Source organism: Copadichromis virginalis, linkage group LG23 (genome assembly GCF_057382275.1).
Source record: "Copadichromis virginalis isolate Kocher_CV1m ecotype Utaka linkage group LG23, C_Virginalis_male_GT1.1, whole genome shotgun sequence".
Lineage (NCBI taxonomy): Eukaryota > Metazoa > Chordata > Actinopteri > Cichliformes > Cichlidae > Copadichromis > Copadichromis virginalis.
Genome location: NC_140639.1, coordinates 4,499,985 through 4,526,130, shown reverse-complemented (window position 1 = coordinate 4,526,130; position 26,146 = coordinate 4,499,985). Strand labels below are relative to the sequence as shown.

Here is a 26,146-nt window from a genome sequence, read left to right as displayed (position 1 = left end):
GTTAAACACGTAGTGTGCATTCAGCACGGACCTACTTAGGCCCCTCCCTTACACGAAGCCTCCGCCTACTCGATTCTTATAACTCAGACCTACACCAAACTACAGGTGGATTTAGTGACGAGCATAGCGGGCTTAGTTTGCTATATCATTTATTTACATTTGACGAGAAAACCGGACGATCTGAGCAAAAATGTCTGTAAGTGAAAATCTTATTATAATTTTTAGATTTGACTGTTTTTGTTAGAAATATTAGAAAGTAGAACAGTTCTGACTGACAGAAAGATGCTTTAATAGTATTTTGTGAACTAAGAAATACAACATTGTACTGAATTTTAAAAAGAGTAGCAATAAAGTGAGTAATATTTTTTTTAACTCTTGTAATATTGAACTTGTAGCAACATGTTATATACTGTTATCTGCCCATTGTTCTTGTACTGTACGAATGATGCTTGGGCTTGTCTGGACATGTTGCTCCTTTAACTAGCAATTCATTCTTCAGACTGTAGGGGGCATACGGCTATAAAACATATTGCGGTACATCTCTTAAGACAATCCTGTCTTCTTCTTTCACCTCAGCGGATCATCTGTCTTCATCTCACCCTATCCCCATCATCTTCCACTGTCACCTTTATCCAGTATATCCAATATTCAGCCTCTTCTCTAATTTCCAAACCAGTTAACCTGAGCTGTACAAATTCCTGTCAGCTATGCCTCCTGTCGTTTTGTTAGTGCTGTCTCCAAACCATACATCACAGCAGTTTTACCATGATCTTGTAAATAATCATTTTCATATTCTTATCCCTCCATTAACCCCATCCTGTCAGTAGCAGAACAATTGAATAGCTCATGTTTAAAAAAATAAATAAAAAATGCTCTGCCTTTTCTTGCAGCTGGCTAAGGATCTGATGCACCCAAGTTTTGCCGAGGAGAGGAGGCAGCATAAGAAGAAGAGGCTGGTGCAGAATCCAAACTCTTACTTCATGGATGTTAAATGCATGGGTAGGAATTTTGGCTCATGGTGCAAAGTTTTAGGATTTATTTTTAGTTATGTGTGGCAAGCTCTAATTGATCTGCAAATGCTCATCAGGGTGTTACAGGATCACCACCATCTTCAGCCATGCCCAGACAGTGGTGCCCTGTGCAGGCTGCTCTATAATCCTTTGTAGGCCACGAGGGGGGAAATGCAGACTGACAGCAGGTAAGTACAATGCCAAAAACAGTAGCTTTGAATAAGATCCTCCTAATTTGCTTGCAAGACCTTGCTGAAATGTTTGACATTTCTCCCTCTAGGCTGCGCCTTCAGAAAGAAACAGACATGAACAGTAACGAACCTGGAACCATGCAGCAGAAATACCCAAGGATAATCGAGGCTGAGCGATGCCATGTTGCAAATCCTCAGCAAATAGAGAAATTGCCTCTATTTATCTAAATGAGTACGATTTGACCCCCGTGTGGGGCTGAATGAGACAGAATCATCTGAATGCATGTACACTCCAAAGCAGATTGACATAATGAAGCACTTTCCTGTAAAGACATTGTCATTACTTCTTCTGCATGAGTAAAATGCAACAATCAAATTTGCAAAAAACTTCAGACAAGTCATGATTTCTGTAAAACATTTTAATAGGTTGACATGGGTGGGGTGGGGTGGGGGTGGGTGAATGAAGTATTTCATAACAGTCTCAACCAAATGTGAGGCACTCTCAGTGGCTCTGACATGAGATGAAACCACGATGACCATCACAAAAAAAATAAAAACATTTCATGAATTGTCTGTGTTGTGTGTGTTCTTTGGTTTTGAGAGTTCCTCTGGCAAAAAGGAGTGGTGTAAATGAAACAAAACCCAAGGAAAAAAAAATACAACTCACATTACCTAACATTATTCTACTATATACAATAAGTATCCATGGTTGATAAAACTTGACTGAGCTTCCAGTGGTTTGGGGTTTAGCTCACTCATATTGTAAATATTGGCTACACAATGGCATATTGTTGGTAATGATGCATTAGGTATCAGTGGTCAGGACGTCCGCATCAGGTTCAACACCTTGGCCAAAGAGGCATTACGTTATAATTAAATGTAAAGAAGTCTTAATCACTGAGCCTTGTTATCAGGTCATCTGTTCACGTGACTGTTGTGCTGTTCTAACACAAAAAGAGACTGAGACGAGCACAGATCTGTCAAATATCTGTTAATTTGCAGCCACTGGAGATAAAATGGAATAATAATAAGAAAAAAAAAAATGTTGACTAACTTCAAATCACCAGTAGGTGGCGCTTAAAAGCCACACAAGACTGAGCAAACCCCTATGCCATATGTAGCCTATGTATTAAAAATAATCAGAAGTGTAATGTATGTGCACATAATGTGTAAAATTAAGTCTGTTTAAGTGGTTGAGTGACCAAATCTGAGGTTTCTTTGGACAAATTTAGTGCCAGTTCTTTGTAAGTGGTCAAAAACGAATTTCTACAAGAACATCTGTAGGTTTAAAAAAAATAAAGTAGCAGTGGATTCAAAAAATCTTTATAAAAAAAAAAAAAAAAAAAAAAAGGGGACAAGCATTAAGTTAATCCCCCTTTAGGTGGGGAATAAAGATTTTACAGCTTGAAAGGCGGAATGGAGTCGAACGTTTAATGGAATGTTAATGACGACCTCATCCTCTCCAGCTTCCTCTGTGTGTGTTTATAAGCTGTTCAGCTCCTGCAGGGTCTGGTCCAGGACTTGGTGCATGCCCAGATTCTCCTCTTTGGCATGTGATAGTTTCTCTGGGGAGAAGAAGAAATATGACACTGTGAACCCTCAATCACCAGTTAGCAGTGCTCGCTCATTTCATGCCACTGTAATCTCTTCGTGAGGTTTGTCACACAGCACCCCTTTTTTTAAAGACTGCACAAAGGTCAGTGTTACTGGGCAGATGTTTTGCATAACTGGTTTGGTTAAGTTGTGCCACATGCAAAAAATAAAAATCAACCACTACAGAGTACCTTTCATGCATAAACTGCTGGAAGACTGTTAGTGGGATCATACAGGATGGACTTTTTAAAGGACTCGTTTGCTGCACAGTGAAGTCATTCGTATATCCCACCTTGTGGAAATGGCATTAAGATCTATGCATACTTTATGGACATAGAAATCAGAAACTACCAAAGCGTGTAGATTAAAACCCAGGTGACTGCAAACTATTAATCCACACTAAAACCAGAAATGCTCACCTTTGTAAAACTGATATTCAGATGAACGCGTAGAGTAACAACTAATCATAAAATACACTGTTAATAAGAAAATCATAGTAACCTATATAGTTAGCTCAGACTTTGCATCAAACAGTTCATAATTTCCTTACACACTGGCAACAAACAAACAAAAAACAGACAAAAGCTGCAAACTAGGAAAGAAAACGAGCTTTAATGAATTATGTTTTGCATAGTAAGATGAGCAGAGGCACATACGATCAGAGGAGATGAACATTTAGAGGCACAGCAGACAGAGAGAAAGAGCGAAACATGTCTCTACAGAGATGTCATGTCATTGAGGGCATGGTCCAGCTCCTCGCTAATGGCCTTGTACTTCAGCTTCTGAGCATACAATTCATCTGGACGCCAGAGGTCGACAAGAAGCAGAGGCAGGTGCCAACGACAGCAGCGACACAAGCAAGCCGAAAGCAGGACGAGAGCGAGAGACAGATGGAGGCAAAGAGCAGAGGGAGAAAGGAAGAGACAAAAAAATAGGTCAGCCTTTTTAAAGATGCAGAAATGCTTGGAAGAAAGAATGATGAATACCTAATTATGCTCAAAGCTCTTCACGTTTGTTTTTTGTTGCTGGGGGAGCTTTGAGCATTTAAGACTTTTGTGAAAGTCTCATAAAACTGATCCAATAAATCCATGAACTCAGCTGCCTGTGGTTCAACAACTGAACGATCCTGACCTAAAAAAAAAATATGAGTACATTCTGTCCTCTTTGCTGCCGCTGCAGCTTCGTGGCTGACATGGAATACTTGTCCTTCAGTAACAAGGGTCTTTTATTAGCCTGTCTTAGTGAAATAGTTTCCATACATTTGGTTCCTGTGGAAAATCCTCTTTTCCACAGGAAAAAAATTCCAGTGATGCTGAAATAGGACACCTCTTCTAGAACTCAGGCCAAAACTCAGGTAAGTGATTTTGCAACTGTGTATGAAGATGTGCTCGTAGTTCATCAGCAAATAAATCACCATTTAATGAAACTGAACGCATCTTTGCAGGTTCACTTAAAGCTAGCAGACAAAATGATTTGGGCTCTGGGTGGCTGTGGCTACAATGTAGCTTGCCATCACCAGTGTGTGAATGTGTGTGTGAATGGGTGGATGACTGGATATGTAAAGCGCTTTGGGGTCCTTAGGGACTAGTAAAGCGCTATATAAATACAGGCCATTTACCATTTACATGTTCTGTTAAAAAAGAAAAAGATTCTGGGCCACAGATGCTGCAAATCCCCCAAAAACCTCAATATGAATGTGACTCTCGTACCTTCCAGGTCATCGATGCTCTTTTCCAGTTTGGCAACTGTCCTCTCGGCAAACTCTGCACGGGTTTCAGCCTGGGAGGAATTCAGACAAAGCATGTCAAAACAAACTGATGAGCGCCAACAAACACATCCATCATGAAAGACTGCAACAGGAGAGCTTTTCAGCCAGCCTTGCTAAGCTTATGGAAATGTCACATTTAACATTTTAGTGATGGGGGGGAAAATGCTACAAATGTCTCTGAATGACTGGATTATTCTCACTATTATAATTTTATTCTTAATTCTGTGAAAACACCATCATCTCACCTCCTTCAGTTTGTCAGTCAGAACTTTGATCTCCTCTTCGTACTTGTCTTCTTTTTCTGAGTACTGGTGACAGACGGAGAGGCAAAGAAACAGCATTAGCTCACACTTAGCTTTCAGCAGCAAACGTGCACACAATGGGAGCACAAAACGGCACCATCCCAGGATTATTATTGCTTTGAGAGCTCATGGCGCCACTCCCTCGCTGGCACGTAACAGGAAAGGTGTTGGCTTGTCCTGGGAACAAGTTCTGCTGTTACGCTAACCACTGCAGGTCGGTTTCAAAGACAAGCCATGCCATATTTGCTAAAGAAAAGTTGTCATGAGGTAAACCTGGCATGAGGTAAACCTGGCATGCCGTTGCACTGCATGCCTGTGCACGGGCGGGAATGAAGCAGACACATTTCTGAGTGCGGCAGGTTTCTACTGGCTGCTTATATACACACACCTGAAACACCTTACGTAGCCAGTAACACCACTCATACACACATGAAAAAGAAAAAAAAAGCCTCAGTGGCTAATTTGTCATGCGGTAGATAAGTTGGTGTGCAAACATATATTTAAACAGCTGCATATCAAAGGAGTTCAGGTGCCGAGCTCCCTTATATAATAGCTTGAGTGCAAAATAAATGGTTTTAAGGAGGGCCTGATGATACACAGTTATAATGGAGGTAGTATGAAACAGTCCTTTGCCATGTGGTCTCTCTCTCTCTCTGAGGACAGCTCACCCAAATTACGGTGCACCGAGCCATGAGTAAAGCCCTAATGATAGGATTCGTGTGTGCATGGTGCCAGACTTGGTGTTCAGTATATATATTTAGTTTTTCTGTTTGTGTTTGTGAAAGACAATGAAAGCAACTGCCTAAAGTTTTAGTTTGTTTTGTCATATTATTAGATGTTCACAAATCACATTGATGCATTTTGACAGGAAACCTTTTTTTCCTCCTTTACTGGATAAAATCAGATTTTTTTTTTTCTATATTTGGAAGATTCTTGTTTGGAAAAACATCACCAATCTCCAGAAAGCCAAAGCAGAATTATTACTTCTTAAAGTGTCAATGCATTTCGTCTTGTACCTTCTCAGACTGGGCTTCTAAGGACTTCAGGTTGTTGGTCACATTTTTCAGCTCCTCCTCTAGGTCACTGGCTTTACTGTAAGGAGAATCCCACACATACTTTGTTTTAATCTGCGAGCCGCACAAGAGACCATGCATCTGTATGAGAGTCAATGGATTTATACATTTGTGCGCTTATTGCATTTACCATTCTGAGAGCTCGGCCCTCTCCTCAGCTCTCTCCAGCTCGCCCTCCAAGATCACCAGTTTACGAGCCACCTGAGAAAGAAAAAGAGAAATATTTTAAACTCAAAAAACTAAGAGGCTATTAACGATCTGAATAAGGGAATTTCTCTCTTGCACTTAAGCCGTCACTGTCAGAATCACCTCCTCGTATTTGCGGTCGGCCTCCTCTGCGATGTGTTTGGCCTCCTTCAGCTGCATCTCCTGAATCTCCATCTTCTCCTCATCCTTCATCGCTCGGTTCTCAATCACCTTCATTCCTCTGGGATGACAGGACACAGCGTGAGGAGAGGACAGACTTTCTTTTGTGAAAGTCAGGTGAACTAGATAACACATGTTCTCCTGCGCAAGGCAGACTTTTTCTCCACTTGTGTCTAATGCGAATAAGAAACTGACCTCTCGCTCTCATCTGCAGCCTTCTCTGCCTCCTCCAGTTTCTGCAGCGCTGTGGCCAGTCTCTCCTGGGCACGGTCCAGCTCCTCCTCCACCAGCTGGATCCTACGGTTAAGAGCTGCTACCTCACCCTCTGCCTGCAAAGGAAAAAAATAGGAAGAACTTTAGTCATGCATTTATTCAACTTTAAGTCACCCGAAGTCTGTCGTCCTCCACCATAAAACAGGAAGAGAAGGAAATGACACAATGACAGAAGTCGGGGGAAAGAACTTTTCACCCTGTTTTCAGCAATTGTTGCAACAAAAATCAGTGAATGTCCAAACCAACCAGAAGGACGTAATTTTAAAAGTAAAAGGGAATAAAAATTAACATCTTGTAGATTTAAGCAAGGCCTGTGTGGACAGGATATGGTGATGTCCTGTCTACACTTCCCTAACAACTACTGTTATCAGGAGGTTGAATCTCTGTCTTTTTTTAAACTTAGTTCCTCATCCAACAAATTGATGCATCACTTTAAAACCAAACCACATCTATTATGAACAAAAGTCCAAAAATGAACTCAAGTGTTGCATATTTCACCACATGAAACACTTTTTTTTTTTAAAGCTGTCAATGGAAGAGCAGCTATACAGTCACACAGTACAATGCCTACCCAGAACTCTGATAAAAATATTTAAATACAGCCACCTGAATATAATCATGGTGCTATGACGACAGGGAAATATTCACCCTTATCATTCATATCCTAATCCTCACTAACAAAGTGAATCCAAACAAAGGCTGCAAGTGAGTGAGTGAGTGAGTGAGGGGGAGACAGTGTAATCTACTCTGTGTGCTCTCTGGGGTCACTCGGGTTTCTCAAATCAAAATGTGACGGTTAAAATGTGAAATGGAGGCAGCTGGAGGTCGTTGGGAGATTCGTCCATAAAAGCAGGGCCCAACTCTAACCGTCTTTAATGAGAACATGCTGCATCTGGCTGGAAAGTGTAATTCCTTACAATGTAGCAGGACGTCTGAGCGAAACATTTAGACAAACCCAATTTCCGGTGATGCTCAAGCCACAACTGGGCAAAGGAGGGAGAACGAATGGGCTTCTGCTCGTCTGCCCTCGATAAACAAAAAGCCAGAAAGAGGAAAAAAGAAAGCAAACAGACAACTACACAAGAATTTCCTCTGTTGGTCGGGGAGTTTATCCAACAATCATCTCCTTGGGAGTTGCATTCAAAGTAAAAACTGACCTCAGTCTTAGCATAACACAAAGAACCTGCTGTTAAAATGAAAGTTCACAACCAGACCGATAAGTTGCTGAACCATTCACTGAAACCCGGAGTACTCACACAAGTTTATTATGTTTACAACCTCGCAGGCTGTATTCTCTGCTCTGATGAGGGCAGCAGTTAGTAGGTCAGTGACTCATTAGCCAGTTTTTCAGTCCAGCAATCGCTCTGATCAACCGTCAGTGTCTCCACCATTCAGCTTACAGGCAGAGGAGTCATTCTGCGCAGAAACTGGTGACCGAAAGTCACAAATAGAAAATGAGATGACTGATAAGAAGGACCAATGCAAAGAACAGAGAGCTTAAATATACTGAGACTTCCATTCTGTCATAGACTCGATATGTTCAGGAAATCCAAGCATGATGGCACAGGCTTCATTCTCATTTTTAGTATTTTCTCCATCTTGCATCCATCTAATCTAATCTTGGCCTGGTGACCCGCCACTCCCACCGCCGGTCGTCTGTGTGGTTTTTTTTTTTCCACCCTCTTCTTCATCCTCTCCCAGGTCCTCCCCTGCTGCACAGAAAGCTCACAGGGGAGGCCACCCATACGAGACAGGAAATGTCTGCCTAACTATCGCTGATGTGTCTCAAAACCGCTGGCACTTGACAGACGTTGAAAACCGAACCGGACACAGAATGAATGAAAAATCATAAATCGCTCAGAACATCTTGAAATCTCATCAGCAGTGTCGCTCGCACAGGTCTGCATCCATCAACGCCACATCTGGCTGCCCAGAAACGTTACCTAGTATTCAACTGCAACCTGAAATAACAGATATTGGTACTTCCTGAGCAATATCCAGCACGCAAACAAACATGCTATTCATCTGTTTTAGGTCAGCTACGTTAGCGCACCAGCTGCTGTAATGTGCTTCCAGACACGCACACGCTCTGCAAACATGCAAACAGACACTCTTATTGCACCAATCTCTGCCTCTCTCAAACATACACACACACACATAATTACCAGCTATCCAGTCTCCTACCCAGTAAACTGCGTTCAAGTATCAAAACAGACAAACATAAAAACCTCAGCTAACACCGGTATGGTGGCAGTGACAGAAATGTGTGCAACCTGGTGCCTTATCTGCCATCTGCTCATAGCAAAAAAGGCAGGGAGTGGGGGAGCCCCATACAGACAGAGACACCCTTGTGTCAGGTTTAAAAGGAAAAAAAATGAATGTATTTACAGGTTATCTCATGCTTCTAATTGACTGAGCTGTGAACAAAGAAGAGCCTTTCCTGTAAATCCTGAATGCACAGTTTTAGCCACAGACTCTTCTGCAGCTTTAGAAAATCATTTAACCTTGGCCGGTGCAGCCACAAGCCCAGCAGCAAAAGCGGACTGAAAAGTATTCAGAGCCTTTGTGCGAACACGATGTCAAAACAATGTTACCATAAATGCCAAGAAACAAGAAGTAAGGTTAACGACGAGCTTTCACTACTCATCATATAGCAAATGAGGATCTTGAAAAAAGGTGACAGGAAGTACGCTGCCCAACATCCTTTCATTTCCTCCCTTTGATTGTTCTTTCTTTCACTGCTCCGTCTGTCTCTTTGGCCATGCCCCTTCCTTTAGCACCCACTTTTCATTCTTTGGCTGCCAGGGACGCACCCTGCCTTATATGGTAAAACAAACTATGGAGAATGTTTGTGGTGGAGTATCAGGAAGACTGAGGCAACAACCACGCAGACTTTAAAAGATACTGGGACACAAGTAGCTGCTCTGTTGTCACCGTAAGTTAATATGTCACCAGCTTTCTAAGTCAGGAATGGAGCTTTACTGCTCAGTGCAACCAACAGGCTGTGTGGCTATTAGAGCCACAAGATTCCTAAAGCTTTAGCTCAACATTTCGGGAACTAAATTCTAGTGTGAGATTTAAAAAAAATAAAAATAAAAACCACTGTTAACAGTCTCAAAACACAAAACTTTGGGCTGACAAAATAGTTCCCAGCTACAGTGGAGACTATGGATAAGCTGCGGATTTAAAGAGCCTAACTGCCATCATTCCCAGCCAATAAATAGTGTTAATTAGTGAGCTTAGATGGGCTGATTTCAGCAGATTACACTGACTGACTGCCATAGTTTCATTTTATTGTGCAGCAAGAAAGCAGTGCAAGATGTTCCATGACATTAAGCTACCTTTTTAACAGACACTGCATTAGTAAGTGGCACAGACAACGGTACTACTGATGGCATGGAGTGATTCATCTGTCTTAGTTGAAGTTAGAGCACTCGAAGTGAGGCTGCAGACTGCTGGGAGTGACTTAAGAAATACCTGAGTGTATTACATATGTTAGAGACAGCATCAAGGACAAGTGAAAGAGGAATCTAATTACTGGCTGATTTCAGGGCAGTGGGCTAATGAGCGGCACAATGCTGTTGGGGTTCAGTGCAAGTTATTCCTGACTGCCTGCTGCTCTTAAAGTTACTCTGTGTTGGTTCGTGACAGAAAGAAAGTGTGTAATCATTTCCCACAAAGATCTGGCATGCAAAGAAAGCTGCATAAAGTATAAGCCAGTCTGTCATGAAGTATGTAAAAGACGGTTGTTAAACATTCAGACAAGCATCACAATGAGCTCCTTCAGCGCTAAACAATTTGTCGCCATTTAAAAGCATGTACTCAGACTTTTAGGAGGATCTCGTCTCTGGTCTGAGTCTTCAGCTCAGTGTGTCTAATCCTAATCAGAGGCTGATTGCAACCCATTTGTGAACCGCACCACCAGGAATCCACAAACCATAAGAAAAACCAAATTTTTCCAGCGTTGATGCAATCTAACTTTCCAGATAAATATTAACAGGGTGATTTTTACCTGCAGGTCAAATATGAATCCCGGTAATCCGAGTTTCCTTCAGGTTACCATTTCCACTCTGCATTCACAAGCAAACAGACTCGCTGAAGTGACTCACTTTCATGGACTCTAAAAGCAGTTCAAACAACTTGGTGCTGTATACATGCTATTTAACGACATTACAGCAAATTCGCCTGTGCTAGGACTAACCGAACAAATATAACCCACTCCTCGTTTGAATGAGAACCCTCAGCCTTGGCCTGCATAATCAGCAAAGCCACAAGCCACTTACATGGGAGTGTTCCCCAGGATGCCAGCGACTGCCAAAAAGTATCAACATGTGGCAGTTATATTTGGAAAGTTGAGCTATTCCCAGGGAGAAAGTCCAAAGAAAACAGTGAAATCAGGAAGTAATTCTTTCCACAGAATCTGCTGGAGACTCCTAGAGGCCCAGCAGAAAGCCTTAGCTGACCGCACAAAGCAACAAACGAACACCTTTAGCTCAGCAGATGAGTGTGGGGACGTCGTTTTTCACGATAAGCATTTTTTTGAATGGCTTCCTGCAATTTACTCTCGATATGAGATGCAAGTAAACAAATACAGTTGCCATAAGCGTAGGATGCAACTTCAGTGTGTCTAATTAAATGTTGTAGTGCAAAAAAAGACTGCAGACTTCTGCTCTACATGGAGAGAATAGTGTTAGTAACTATAAGAACATAACAGGACACTAAAGATGAAGTGGCACATCAATGTAGAAATACCAACTTCACCGAGCACAGTAATCTTCCTGTTGATCAGGGCTGGAGCCAGGGGACAGGAAGTGTTGGGAGTAGAAGCGCAGGAAGTACTGGACCAGGGTCGGCAGCCGACATCCTGGGAGGGTCAGTCGGAGGGAGGGCGTGCGTGGGGATTCCTCAGTAAGAATTCCACTTCCCTTTTTATATTTATTTCTGTATTTCAACTTGCGTGTGGTGAAACACTGATGCTCACCATGGCAACTGTAAGTTGTCCTCACAACAGCCTCAATTTCAGAAAAGGAAGCAGATATTTTTTCCCCGTCTCTTTTTCTTATTTTGGTCATGACTGATTGTTTAAACTAATCTTGTCATTATTAAGTGCCTGACAGAAGGAGAAGCACTCAAATTTGCTTCCATGTTCCAAAAACAACTAATCTGCTTCATCTGTGCTCTTTACAGGACTCCGAACACAGTCAAAACGATCACCTCTGACCCGACTCTGCTGCGAAAACTGAACGAATTCATGTAGAGAAATAGTGGCTTTAAACAAAAAGCATCACAAGTTGTAGTCAAAGGACTACAACCTTAAATCATTACCGAGAGGTTAAGAAACATCCCCAGAAGCGTCAAAACCACAATAACATGAAGCAATTTTCTTTATCAGCGAGAGACGTAGCCAACGTTTTTGTACTCCCTCACACATTTTTAAAGAATGATTCATTACACGCAGCAAGGTTCTTGTTTTGATCTCCCCGCACTCAGAAGGATTTTCTGTGCCAAGGAATAACTCCAGGTTGTCCTAATTATTCACACATGGGACCACACCAGCCTCGCCACACAGTTGCACCCCTGTGTTCGACTTTGAATGGAGGGACATGTGGGACATCAAACTGCTTGTGCACGTTAATCCTGACAGGAATGAAAAAATTTTTTTAAATGCAGCATCCACTCTGAAGATAAGAGTTTAACCACACCCTCCCATTTCAGTGTAAACACACTATACAAGACATACTTATAAGTACTGGTCAACAACTATAAGTCCACCTCTGAAACCTGGTTCATCAGTTTTGAAATGCTGGACCAAACTGACCAGCCAGTCTGTCTCATATGCAATAAAAAATTTTCTAACAATTAATTTCTTAAAAAAAAACACAACCCTTTCAGCTCTTCATTGATGTGAGACCACACATGCACCCTGACAGCAGATGTAGTTATACGGGGCATCCCCATATCATTCATTCATTCAGTTACCATTCCTGTGTCAGTGTTTTGAAGTTCATGCTGCAGTTTGCACAAACATTGAACAGAAACACTTGTAAAGTACACAAAGCACCCACTGAACAACCACAAACTGCAACACAAACAAGCCAACTATGAAGCCAAACTTCTTAAACCGATACGGTATGTGAGTCCATACCAAAATAATTACCCACACGCCCATTGGCCAAATTAAAAAGGTGGCCTGTTACCTAATAGCCATCCTGTAACAAAGGGCTTTGCCTTGCAGCAGGCCCAACTCCTTTCATCAGTTCAGCTGCCATATCTTTACTGCCACACCTTCCCCTCCCACCCTCCTGAAGTCTTTCTCATTGTCCTATCATTAAAATAACTCCTATGCAAAAAGTATGGCACCGTGAGCCATAAAGCAGCACGTGAAACGAGTCAAAAAATGTTGCCTAACTGTGCTGCTACTAAGCGTTTCTCTCTCTCTCCCCTCCAGCCACTACCTTTTCTGCATGTGAAGCCATAAAACTCGGATGTGGGCACAGTCAAGAGACAGGCAGGTGACAGACCCGCCAATTACTCAATATATGAGTCACATCTGACACATTGAAGGCAATGGTTAAAGACGCTCAATTTGTGGAACTTTAGCAATGACTAATTTCAGCCCAAGCTGAGCAAATAACCCAAACTTTACAGTTTAATGTAAAGAGGTGTGGAAAACAGCTTTCAGTTGTTTCATTGTTCAACTTCACCAATTTACAGTTTTATAATAAAAAACTTAAAGGTGATCTCAACTGTTACTGACTGTTGATTGACTGATCAATGAAGCAGCTGATCTTTTGCTTCTAGCTGAAAACAGCAACATTTTTAGAGCTACTCCTTTGTGTCCCTAATAACAGAGGAGACACTCTTTAACTGTGCCCTGTATTTTCCGATCATCTGTGGAGGCCCGAGGGTCAGCCCTTCAATCAGACAGCTGCCGAGGGAAAACAGCCACCCTTGCCGAAGTGCCTTTGAGCAAATCAGTGTTAAAAAGTGAATTCCATTGAAATTCCAAGTCCAAAACATTGTCCCATTAACCCGCAAACCAAATGGAATCTGACTGAAAATATAGTCACAATTATGATACAATTAACACAAGAATTGTTTGACTTTAAAAGAAATAAACTGGTCAGGCTAATAGATTCGCCACAATTTGCACAATCACTTCAACGCTGTCTACGTGGTCTAATCACTGTAGTTTCACAGCGGCCTTCAAGTCACACGGAGCATGCGCGAAGAGCTGTAGGAATCCAAACTTTTTTTTCGTTGCAGACCAACGCCTTGCATTGTGGCACATTCACGCCCGCCACCAGTGAATCAATGACATGAGACTAATAAGACTTTCTAGAGCCCGAGAGGCGAATACGAACAATTCAGTCCGTGTTTAATGATTATAATACATGGGAAATGGCGACAATAGAAAAAGCTAGAACAATAGAGGAGTTGATTGTCTCACTTTTTCCCGGAGCTCCCGTTCACTGTCCAGCTCTCTCTGTAGGACCTGAGCCCGATCTTCTGCGTCGTCGGCCTGCTGCTGCAAACACTGAATCTTTCTCTTCACAGCATCCAGAGAGTTCACACCTGCCATTGTTTACTGTTTCCTTACTTAACTTAAGACTAAACGTAAAAAAATAAAACAGTTATGACTATGTATATGTTGTGCAAAAACGAGGCCACTGATTCCTGCTTATTTGGTCTATTCAGAGTAGTTGAGTAACAGAAAAATAAGACTTTTGTTCGTTGATTTAAAAAAAAAAAAAAAAAAAAAAGAAAGGAAAAACGAGAAAAATAGGCGTGAGTCCGGAGATAAAGTATGAGGAATGTAAAGGAGTCACTCAAGTGCAGCAAAAAGTTATATAACTAGGAAGCGTGAGTGTCCAGGTGTTCCCCGAGTGTTTCTTCTGGATTGTAGGAATGAAAAGTTCATGAGCGGCGCAGAAAGTGGTCCTCGGGAATGTAGGTAGCCGTTTTGGTCCGGACTCAGCTTCAGTTAGAGTTTGAGGAGCATACAGAATAAGCTGCGCGGTGAGAAGAGCGCCAGACTGTGGCGGAGGAGGAGAGTGAGTGATTGGGTCGATGACGCCGAAGAGGGCGGGGCTTGAGAGTGAGTGAGTGTGTGTAAAAAGCTGATCCCTGTGACTGATGTGAGCACTGCTGCGAGACTTTGAAAAGAAAAAGGAGAGCCAGGATGAATTACTTTCAGTCATTGTGAAGGCGCAGTGTCCATTGTTTAGTTGTCTCACACAAACTTGATGTGACAGTTAAATTTCCCCTGAGTTTGTACTGCCTCCAGTGAAGTGAATAATTTGAGTATTTCCTCTTTTAAAAACCCCCACACAATTATATTTCATTCTGTCATCGTGGACTACTGGTTAAAGTGCCACTCTGCATATACCATTCTAACTTCATGGTGGAAATCCAAACCTAAGCAGCAGCGATTAATGTGTTTTGGATGGCAACAGGTTATTTAACCTTAAACGACCACGTGGTCACAGAGAAGCTGTTGCTCCATTTCAGAGGGGTCATACAACTGGCCTGCATCAAGCACAGAATACAGCTAAGGAGAATGATTAAAACTAGTGAGGAAGAAACACTTATCAGTGAGGCTCAATGGAGAAAAAAAAGGCTTGTGTTTGCTATGGGGCATAAAGATAGGACAAAGGTCACGTGGTCTGATGAGTCCAGATTTGTCTTCTTCCAGAATGATCAGTGGATCAGGCAGATAAAGTGATGCATCCACATGCATCTACTGTACAAGCCTGTGGGGGCAACACTAATGATCCGAGGCAGCTTTACCTGACCGGATCCAGGTTCAGTTAACATGCCCCCCAAAAACTGAGGTCACCTGACTACCTGAATACACTGAATGACCCGGACTTTCTATCAATTGATTTTTTTTCTTCTCTGATGGCACATGCATATTTCAAAATGGCATGCTAGGGTTAGTTGGGCTCAGACTGTGCAAGTATCCTTATTATTCTTGACATGAATATAGAGCAGGGGGAGACAACTCCAGGCCTCGAGTGCTGGTGTCCTGCAGGTTTTAGATATCACCCTGGGTCAGCACACCTGAATCAAATGATTAGTTCGTTACCAGGCCTCTGGAGGACTTCATGAGATTTTGAGGAGGTAATTTAGCAATTTGAATCAGCTGTGTTGGATCAAGGACACATCTAAAACCTGCAGGACACCGGCACTCGAGGCCTGGAGTTGCCTACCCTGATGTAGAGCAAGGGGCAACCTCTAGAGGTGAAGCTAGCAGTAAAGTACCAAAAACGGCAATACCTTAAATTGCCACTTGAGGCTTGCTAAAAGCAGGTAAATTTAATTGGCTCAAATGTTCAAATACTAAACTTCACTGCAGAAATAAGCATGTTTAAAGCCAGATACTAACGCGGGTTTTTTTTGTTTGTTTGTTTTTTCCTTTTATGACCCATTTTAATTAACTAAAGTGATGCACAACTAGGCCCATGGTCACACTGAGCAAACATATGCCAGCTAGGTTGCTATACTATCTGCTAAATCCGATCTTACCTAATATGAGGAGGTCTCTGAAATAGACCTCTCGGCCATATTTGAGATGTTGGTGTGTTTTTTCAGCAATTTTAATGCAGTAATCAGACAAATAATATGGCAGTCTACAGATACACGCAGCTAACCCAGGTTGCTACTGTTAGCTGATAACCTATCTCTAGATCTTCTCGTCCATATACGGTCACTTCAAGCTCTAAAAAAAGGGAAAAAATGGTGAGACTTCTCACCAGGTCTGCACAAACCAACGGGTAAGGTCACGATGGCTATATCCATCTTTTATTTACAGCATCTGGTCTCAAGTGACCACTTGTGTAATAGAATGTCATGCCCCTGCTCAATATGACAATAAACACCTAGATTATTTCAGTGGGCAAAGAGCAGAAATTGTGACTGGTGTGCTGGAATTTAAAAGAAGACGTCAGAATAAGTATTCCTTGGTGTGTTGCAGGCCATTTAAACAGCCCAAGATGATTAGTGAACCTCTAATATATTTCTAAATCCTTTTCAAAATTTTCATTATGTCGAATAAGACACCACCGGTGCCCAAAGGAGTACACACACTGTTTTTGCTGAGGACACGTGATTACTTGTATGCTGCTTAAAGAATGTGGCCATATGTGGCCCCGGCACCCTCCAGATGTAGTCAGTTATCTTGGGTTGACACCCACACTAACCAGTAACCTAAGCCACTAAGCCAAAAAGAAAAAAAGGGGGTAGCTAATGTAGGAGTGCAAAAAAGTGCTGCTGGTTCCAAAAACAAGACTCCATGTTCAAATACCGAGCTTTCAGAGCATTAAGAAACATGTCTACAGCCTCATGCAAAAAAATAAGATTTCCCCATCTAATATCAACTCATGGGAGTCTAGTCTTTTTTGTAACATCCTCATGGGTACTGGAGTTAGGGGTGTAACTTCTTTGATAGACAGGCATCCAGACACAGGCATCTCTAGCTGATATCTCTGGTTGGCCTCACATTCACTAACTGCAGTCACTGAGCTCGACCCCTCCACTGTGTTTATGCTGTTGGTGCCATTTGGTGTATTATATTACAGCTTACAGTATTTTATTACTTAGTTACCATTAATTAGCTGATATCTAGATTGTACAGAACAGTTTATGGACAGAAATTGATAGCCAAGCCTTAGCTGATAACTCAGCACTGCCCTTACATTAATGATGTGTATATATATATATATATATATATATATATATATATATATATATATATATATATATATAACATTCCAACTTCTGACCTCTCAGTAAACCCGCAACTCTCTAAATAGAAATGTGTTAGTGTTTGTCTTGAAGCAGAGAGCAAATACAGAATACATGAACCACTTCCCTGCTGACTGATGATGTGCATTGTGTGGGTGTAAATCAAATTTATTCTTCATTTTTCATGTTTCACTGCTTGCCCTGCCTGTGTTTACCCCCCATCGGCTCCTATTCACACGATCAGCCTGGGAGCTTGAATATGTCGGGCGGACGGGCAAGTAGGCCAGCAGATTTCAGCCGAGGCTCATCTCAGATTCAGTCCTGCTGTTCTCAACAAGAAGAACATGTCTCACAGTCAGTCTCATGTGTTGATTGAGCTGCTCTCTCTCTGATTTGGCCCTTGCACCAGAAAAGCTGGAAGCATTGATTTCATTAGACACAGGAGTGTGGGCCTTTCTGTTTGCCTTAGCTACATTCCTCACATACCAGAGCCCCCCCTGCCTGTTCTCTGCTCTCTCCGCCCGGCTGACCAGCTTTGCCCTAAAACTGCGACTGTTGCTGCTGTGATTGGTGTAATCAATGCCTGTACCAAGACCACATGCGCTAACTTTACTTTTCACTGCACTGTGTTTAAGTACTTAGATCTATAAGGATAGACTCTTCGTCTGGTGGCTTGAGCTAGCAATAAACAGTGATGACCTAAATATCAGCACGTCTGCTCTGGTGCCCTTTTTCATGAATCATAAACGGTTTGCTTGCAGGAGCTGCTGGCTCATTCCTCTGTTTTCCCAGTCGTTTTCAGGTTTCCAATTTTGGTCGGTGTGAATTCAGATGCGTAATGACTTGACTGCTTCCTCTAATAAGTGACATGTGGAGGGGAATTCATGGAAGTGGAGCAGAGCAGACTTCATAATTTGATGTCACTCTGTACTCTGTGGTAAATCTAAAAAAAAATGCCATAGTGGACATCTATTTTTTAACACAACTCACACTGCTTGAGTTCTCTTTCCAAACACTACAGGACACCCAAGAGTGATAGCTACAGGTCATGCTCTGGGTTTTCAAGGGGCCCACTTGACCCAGTTTATATGTGAGGCTTCTCAGAACCATCCTGAGTTTATTTAATCACTGCGTGAGGATAAACCAGCATGTCTCAGCCCCTAGGTCTATGTCTATATAGCAGGCACTTCCTTTCTCTTTGTGTTTAGTGCAACATCACATTTCCCTGGGATATCCTCCATGAGACTAAAACAATACCACATCTTAGTGGAAGGTGGGGGAGGTTTGTGCATGACTCTTCTCTCTCTGTGCTCACTTTGCTTCGTAATGCTGTGGTACTGCTTTCCCCTACTTTTTATTAAAATGCCATTTAACTGATAAACAGGTATACTGTAAACAGTATTGTATGTTTGTGATATATGTGATTCCCCCTTCCACCCATACAAACACACAGTAACGGACACAAGCAAGCAAACACACAGCTGTGCTGCATGAATCACCACTGACAGATATACAACCATGTGGTTTGTGGTGATGCCAATCTAAAATATGACCGCCTTTCCCAGATTGCAGCTGATTAGGCTCAGGAGAACTGCCAATTCCAGTGTTCTGCTACATTTACTCAATTAACTGTTTCTGTCCACAAACAAGATCCATATAGGATTTCTCAGTGGTGGTTACATTTATTTACATCTTTACATGAGAAAAAGTAAATACTCCAGAGCCAAAAAATGTTGCCATTGCAAGTTTGAGTTTAGTTAAAGGGGAAGTCTGTTTACAGCTTTTGGTCCAGCTGTGTCTCCATCATTTGGCTCTGACTGCAAGACTGCGAGTTTGACAATAAAGTAATTTGGTGGTGTGAAGTTAGAAATAAAAAAAGCTTATCAGACTTCTTTCACCGCCTCCTTAGTCATGCCTGAAGTTTGTGGGTTAAGCTACCTGAAGCTACAGCTAGAGGTTGAAATGCATTGTTGGATATGTAGGCAGTGTGCTTCTTAACGAAGAATTAAAAAAACATAATAGCTTCCAAATGTTCAAATTAGTCAGCTTGGACATGAAATGCTATTAAACCTGCTAAGTCGTTAGAACAAAGTCTGTTTGATGTGGGACTGCACTGATTTCCACTGATGTAAGAACAGCCCAAGTAATAGTGCTGCATTCACAGCGAGTGAGTGGTCGTCTTGTTCCCTGTCTCTTGTAAGTGCAATGCAGTGAGCTTACAAGAGGCAGGTTATTGACTAATTATCTCCCCTTGTGTCCTAGATGTGCCCATAACTTGCACATTCATGTATCAAACTGACTTTTAAATGCTACATAATTTATTTAGTTAAAGTCCAAAAGCATCATAAATACTTAAAATATTTAAAAATCCTTAAAGTACCAAAAGTGAATTTAGGCATATAAACTGTTTTGTGTTGTTTGTTTTAATTTTAGTTATCACCTTTAGTAAATTGTATTAGAACATGTGAAGTGGCACAAAATGAAAAACTCTTATATTTTTTGCATGTTTGTCCCTTTGCTATCATGATTGCAACATCTGCATGCAATTTGTTGTAAATGTCAGAACATATGTCATGATGAGGCTTACAGTGTGTGTGTGTGTGTGTGTGTGTGTGTGTGTGTGTGTGTGTGTGTGTGTGTTTGGGTGAAGGGATTATAGTTTAACCGTGTGCTCATCTTTCAGGAGTGGCTGCACAGGAATGTAACTGTCTCTGAAGTGCTCCAAATCGTTCACCGAGGATCAAAGCAAAGCCACAGCTGGTGCCGGCTTAGAAAGAGTCCAGCTGTGGAAGAATGGTCCCTAGTTTTCAGTAGTGCCACAGTAATGTGTGCATGCCAGAGTCAGATGAAACAAGTATTAACATCCTTTGTTCTTCTTTACGGGATTCAAGGATTCAGTGACTGTAATGGTCATGGTTATTTGGCAGTTTGATTTCTAGTTTAACTTTGAGTAAAGTGTCCTGAAAATGAAGTGACACCGAACCCTCCTGTGTGTGTGCGTGCCGTTCACTCACATCTGCAGCTTTCTTCTCAGACAGTTCCAGTTTCTCCTGAGCATCTTTCAGGCCCTCAGAGAATTTGTCCAGTTCATCTTCCGTCTGCTTCATCTTCTTCTGCAGATCCAGTAACTCCTCCTCCAACTAAAACAAAGGATACTGTTAGTGCTGTTTTTTTCATTTTAACTCAGTTTAGCATGAAAACCTTAGATGAACCTCTATTCTATTCTAGTCTATTCTAGTGTAGTGTAGTCTGGCCTGGTGTTGTATTGGATTGGATTCTATTCTGGTCTGGCCTGGTCCATTCTAGTCTCTGTTTTTTTCTGTTCTTAGATTCGATTTGATTCGATTCAATTCTATTCTAGTATAGTGTGGTCTGGTCTGTTATGTTCTCTTGTGTTCTGTTCTATTCCCTTCTGGTCTGGTCTATTCTAGTCTCTGTTCTGTTCGGTGATTTGGTATTCTATTCTATTCTATTCTATTCTATTCTATTCTGATGGAGTCTGGTGTGGTCGGTTCTTCTATTCTATTCTTTTCTATTCTATTCTGGTGTAGTCTTTTCTATTGTATTCTGATGGAGTCTGGTGTGGTCGGTTCTTCTATTCTATTCTATTGTATTCTGATGGAGTCTGGTATGGTCGGTTCTTCTATTCTATTCTTTTCTATTCTATTCTATTCTATTCTGGTGTAGTCTTTTCTATTCTATTCTATGGTGATGGAGTCTGGTGTGGTCGGTTCTTCTATTCTATTCTTTTCTATTCTATTGTATTCTGATGGAGTCTGGTATGGTCGGTTCTTCTATTCTATTCTTTTCTATTCTATTCTATGGTGATGGAGTCTGGTGTGGTCGGTTCTTCTATTCTATTCTTTTCTATTCTATTCTATGGTGATGGAGTCTGGTGTGGTCGGTTCTTCTATTCTATTCTATTCTATTCTATGGTGATGGAGTCTGGTGTGGTCGGTTCTTCTATTCTATTCTTTTCTATTCTATTCTATTCTGGTGTAGTCTTTTCTATTCTATTCTATTCTATTCTATTCTGATGGAGTCTGGTATGGTCGGTTCTTCTATTCTATTCTATTCTATTCTATTTGCATTCATCTGAGCACTGAGACCATCATATTTATTCTCACAGATGAATGAACCTTTGCAAAGATATAATGATGAAACTTTTATCGAGTTAACAACTGCTGAGCAAAATGATGGTTGAAAGGAAACCAAGTTAAGCAACTGATAAAGCTGCGGTGGCTAATTTGCAAGCAGAACTGTGTTTATGATGTTTGGAGAACATTTATTTAAATGGCATCACCCTCTCATGACAAGAACTCTGGTATGCGGTCTAATCTCTTTTCTCTTTCTCCCTTTTCTTCTCTCTCTCTCTCTCTCAGGGTTAGCTGTTCCCCCTAATCAGTGTTCCCCTCTGAGTCCATGAAGTACATCTGATAACCCTGCTGTGTCCCACACTGCCGATCTCTTCTGGGCTCTAAAAATACAGCTGTTATCAGCGAGAACACACAGACGCCTGGAACCATAAGTTGTGTGTGTGTGTGTGTGTGCACGCATGCACGTGTGTCTAATCCTCCATTTGTGTGTCTATGCATGTCCATTTGCATGCTTATTAAGGGTCACACAGTCTCCATAATGGCTGTTCTTTTAAATAGGTCCTCTTTATAAAGCGGTTGAGGTGGACTTGTTTTCTTTCCCCAAAGACCAAATCCTGGTCCTGGGTGGTCTCATCACTTGTGTACCGGTGGTGCTGACCAGTTCAAGTGAAGAGAAGTTCAAACTACTGTTTTCCTGCAGATCTCCTTTAGTACAGCTTTGTTTAAAGAATAAAAAAGTAACGAGTGGAAACTGAAAGCAACGATTTGCACCTCATTTGATCCAAAGTCAGCAATTTAATAACTTCCAAACTTTCCTGGACCTGTGGTTGGATCATCTGTACTATGAGGCATTCCTCAGAAAAGAAAAAGAAAAAAAAGTTAAACTACTTCCTAAAATATTTCCCAGCAAAGTAAACCAGTAAATTAACTGTGAAGAATGTAGAATAAATAAATGTAAGAACTGTTTACACACCGTGTCCTTGTAGGTATGTCTGGTATGGTTTGAATGTCGTGATTAGTTTAAGAACTGGATAGAAAGAAAAGTCTTCAGAGAAAAGCACATTTACTGGGTGTGGACATTTCTTTTTTCATGAAAAACTGTTTTGAAATAAATTTCGCTTCAGAAGTTGCAACTAATCAGTAAATCTATAAGTAAACTATAAACTTAATCTATACATTTTTGCTTAATATACAGTTCTAGTTGCGTATTTCCAAAATCAGATCAATATCCCTAAAAAATATCTAAAATGTTTTCTATATGCGCTGGAATCCCTTGTGATCCATCTCTTTCTTGCTCTGTCTTTCCCACCTGCTTGCATTTGTCCTCTGCCGCCTTCTTGTCTGTCTCTGCCTGCTCGGCCCGGTCGATGGCATTCTCCTTATCCAGTTTCAGCATTTGCATCTTCTTCTTGATGGCCTCCATGGTGGCTGCTCGGCTGGATTTTCTCCCTCTGAGATGTTCAAACGCACCGTTAAAAGTTTGGGCTCTTGCTGAGATGTAGGAGATTCAGCCTTGCTTGCAGTGCAGGAGAAAGCTCGAGCTGAACAAAGCTGCAGAGAAAGCGAGAAAGCAAGAGAGGCAGAGACAGAAAAGGAGAGACAGATGGAAGGAGACAGAAAGAGCTGTGAACAGAGATGGAGAGTCAAGCCCTATAAGGATGGTTATTTAAACTTCAACAGAACCTGCCTCCAGTCTCCACTCACCACCCCTATCGCCATCCTCCTCCCATGTTTCCCCCTCCCTCCCTACATCCATCACTTTTCTCCATCCTCTCACTCTCTGTCCATTCCTCTCTTCATTCAGCCACTCACCACTCTGCGTCCACTCCATCCTTACTCCCTGGCTATCACTCTCTTAGACACACACTCCACCCTATCAAACCCATCCAAGCTCGCTCTCAGGAATGGTCTGGCTGCTCCGCTCTTCAGCCGTGGACGATCTCCTTATTTGGGTTGCTATGTTTTCACAAAGAGACGGAGATCAGACGCGCAGGTCCTGTTTCCACATTTAACCCCCTGTCAATGGCTACAAGTCCTGCTGGCACACAGCATCTCGCACTCAAAGCCTTAGAGAGTGCGTATATAAGACAAACAGAGATAGACGGGCAAAGTAGAAGGAGACAGGTAGAAAGGAGACTATAGAAAGGAAGTTTCCATGATGTGATCGCTCTATTGTGACTTTTAAGCCATTTAAAGTGAGGGTGTTGGCTTATCCCAATTCATTACTGTGTCAAGAAGACTAAAACAGAATAGAGGCATTGATGTGGTCTGAAAGGAGACATAAAGGAAACTCGTATGGAAGACAGATGCAAAGATACTTTTTTCAGAGATTAGTTTGTGCCACAGTAGTACAGGGTAGTTTGATGATTCAGCCTTCACATGTTGCCTTTGTCAGAGTATCATAAAGCTGTTTTGGTTTTATAACTCTATGATAATTTCCCTGCTGCACTTCTTCAAGTGTGATCATCTGCGTGACGATGGATTACGGCATGCTTTCTGAAACTTGAGCTCTGCATTCTGTGTACCTGATACTTCAGTTTGATGACTGAGGGACGAAATCAGACTGAGAGATTGTGCAAAGAATGGAGACCAGTGTCCACATTCGCCTACACAGAGAGAGAAATATGCAGAAAGATGGATGGCCCTGAAGAGAAAAGACCTGCATGAGTTTGTATTTGCATGGACACATGCGCATATATTACCCAGGACTGGTTGGCTAATGTTAAACTAGTGGTTCAGTAAGACTCGTTACACCAATAAAAGCTTTATTTTCATGTATTCTGTAGATTTGTTTTTAATTATTTTCTTCATATTTGTCTGAACGATCCTGTGGCTGCTTGTAAGTTCGGGTCCTCTTTTGGGGCCTTTACTGTTTCTGTTACATCTGCTCTCTTTTCAGCACTATATGTTTTGTTTTCTAAGTTATAGATCTTCCATAGGCGCTTGGACTGTATCAAAAATCAGATATTTGACAATTTTCTCCAACTTAATAAAGAGAAGGTAGTGCTTGTGCCCTCAACAGATTTGTGGTAATGGAAACTCTAGGTCCTCCTTGACGCTTTTGCAAAATCTTCTATCTGTCATGGCTTAATATGTGAGTCAGCCTTCCCCTTGGAGACTCATGTTGACTCACTCTTGCTTTTATCACTTTCAAGTTGCCAATGTGAGTTCTTTCGTACCACGCTGTTAATTGGAAATTGTTATTCATGCCTTTATTTCATCAGAATGGACATGAGGGAATGTACAAAGAACTGGAAAGATTTGAGGGACAGATTTGTTTGATTTTAAAGGTGCTCTTTGTAAAATATCACAGCTAGACATCAGCAGATCGCAGACGTTGCAGTCAACTGAATTCTGTTTTATGCCTCCTCTCAATTAAAGTGCAAAATCCTATCTATGGTGGCCACTGTAAGACAAACAACTCTGGCCACCTTTCATCTATAGTGAGTCATTTCCTTGTTCATCTCAGCAGGTTTCCAAGTCTATTTTCTCTGGAGACTTTGTGAAAGGAGTCTGATATGAGCCGATGAGTCTGTGAAGCTCACTTGTTGTTGTGGATATCCTGAGTTTTTCTGTTGCTAAGCTCTGCTGTTTTTGCCACTGTTAGCTGCTAGCCAGCATTAGTGGGTCTTTCTTTGAAGTGGATCTAAGGTTGATCAATAAATCAGTAAATACCAAGCTGCAACTTTCAAGGCAAAAAACAAATTCAAAGTTAAATTTCCTTTCAGTTTAGTTCCATTTTATCTTATCTATATAGCACCAAATCATCCCAAAAGTTGCTTCAGTGTGGTTTATAATGAAAGGTCAAGACTCTAATAATAGAGAGATAAGAATTGCGCTGGGAGACACTTAAAATAAGTGGAGGATCTATCGGTTTTGTGAGGAAAGAAAAGATGAGAGGTAAGTGTGTAGGCTAACTATTAGCCTACACGCTTACCTAGCATATTTTGGTTCCTGCAACTGGTCCATCGGGTTATTGTCTCCCCAGAAACACTTTTGCTTTTGTAAATCTGTTATTCCTATTTCTGTTTTCGTTTTCATTTTTCCAATTTCCGTTGTGTTTTGTGTGCTTTTGCAGCGTTTTTCTGGTGTTTTCAGTTTCAGTCTGTTTGGCCTCTCAGGGCCACCATACAAAAAGACCAATCTCCAGGGTTAAAAACAGTCCCCATTAGTCACAGTGGTTATGTCAATATTTTATGGATAATTTGTGGTAAAAAACTGAAAATTTAACTAAACATTAGAGTCTGAACTGAACACCTGAAGCCGGTCCAATTGGCTGGAACTGAACAATGTTGATGTACAGATCCACTCAGAGACAAATTGTACTAGAAGTCTGTGTGACCAACTTGACAAATTCTCATCCAGCAGCTCATCTGTACAGAACAATTTTGTTCATTATAAGTTGTCGCTTAGCATCTGGCAACATTTCAAGGTGACTGCAGCTAAGAAGTGAACACAGCTGGAGCAGTTTAAAGTTGTGTTTTCTCCTGTCTAAAATTAATCTTGTCTAGATTACCTGTCGTGTGCTTCACCTTCATGTCATCTTGTTGTGAAGCGGTCAGTTTGCTTGTATTAGTGAAACAGCAGAGTAGCTTTTCTTGACATTAGTTTAGGTCTCAGGACAAAGACTAAACCAGATTTATGTGAAGCCAGCTGGATTTCAAATCTCTGCTGCGTGTTTGCTGTCTTTAAAAAACTGAATTCTGGAGGACAATCATCTATAGAGA

At 41.5% G+C, this 26,146-nt stretch overlaps 2 protein-coding genes across 5 annotated transcripts; one reads left to right on the top strand and one right to left on the bottom strand.

Moving 5' to 3' along the window:
• Nucleotides 1–54: 54 nt before the first annotated feature.
• Nucleotides 55–1,804, top strand: LOC146680040 (small ribosomal subunit protein eS27-like). Of its 2 annotated transcripts, none has more exons than XM_085448946.1 (4): nucleotides 55–196; nucleotides 891–999; nucleotides 1,088–1,198; nucleotides 1,291–1,804. In XM_085448946.1, exons 1-4 carry the CDS (start codon nucleotides 191–193, stop codon nucleotides 1,317–1,319), a joined length of 255 nt encoding a protein of 84 aa, XP_085305072.1. In that variant the 5' UTR covers nucleotides 55–190; the 3' UTR covers nucleotides 1,320–1,804. The 2 variants fall into 2 exon arrangements, with proteins under 2 accessions (XP_085305072.1, XP_085305071.1); XM_085448945.1 differs by lacking the exon at nucleotides 55–196 and adding an exon at nucleotides 250–773.
• Nucleotides 1,600–23,059, bottom strand: tpm4a (tropomyosin 4a). 3 transcript variants are annotated; one of them, XM_085448941.1, is made up of 9 exons: nucleotides 22,729–23,058; nucleotides 20,337–20,462; nucleotides 6,499–6,632; nucleotides 6,247–6,364; nucleotides 6,068–6,138; nucleotides 5,881–5,956; nucleotides 4,808–4,870; nucleotides 4,504–4,573; nucleotides 1,600–2,766 (listed from the first exon to the last, which is right to left on the bottom strand). In XM_085448941.1, the coding sequence occupies exons 1-9, from the start codon at nucleotides 22,840–22,842 to the stop codon at nucleotides 2,684–2,686; spliced, it is 855 nt and encodes a 284-aa protein (XP_085305067.1). In that variant the 5' UTR covers nucleotides 22,843–23,058; the 3' UTR covers nucleotides 1,600–2,683. The 3 variants fall into 3 exon arrangements, with proteins under 3 accessions (XP_085305067.1, XP_085305068.1, XP_085305069.1); XM_085448943.1 differs by lacking the exon at nucleotides 1,600–2,766 and adding an exon at nucleotides 3,388–3,593 and having other exon boundaries at nucleotides 22,729–23,059; XM_085448942.1 differs by lacking the exons at nucleotides 20,337–20,462; nucleotides 22,729–23,058 and adding an exon at nucleotides 14,027–14,619.
• Between the last annotated feature and the right edge of the window lie 3,087 nt (nucleotides 23,060–26,146).

Excerpts from the sequence above, each read along its gene's own strand:
- LOC146680040 (XM_085448945.1), top strand. The coding sequence starts at position 708 with ATGCCTCCTGTCGTTTTGTTAGTGCTGTCTCCAAACCATACATCACAG. Across the intron at positions 774-890 it reads AGCAGTTTTACCATGATCTT|CTGGCTAAGGATCTGATGCA; the intron begins GTAAATAATCAT and ends CTTTTCTTGCAG. Across the intron at positions 1,000-1,087 it reads CATGGATGTTAAATGCATGG|GGTGTTACAGGATCACCACC; the intron begins GTAGGAATTTTG and ends AATGCTCATCAG.
- tpm4a (XM_085448943.1), bottom strand. The coding sequence starts at position 22,842 with ATGGAGGCCATCAAGAAGAAGATGCAAATGCTGAAACTGGATAAGGAG. Across the intron at positions 20,463-22,728 it reads CAGAGGACAAATGCAAGCAG|TTGGAGGAGGAGTTACTGGA; the intron begins GTGGGAAAGACA and ends CCTTTGTTTTAG. Across the intron at positions 6,633-20,336 it reads CTGAGAAGAAAGCTGCAGAT|GCAGAGGGTGAGGTAGCAGC; the intron begins GTGAGTGAACGG and ends TTTCCTTTGCAG.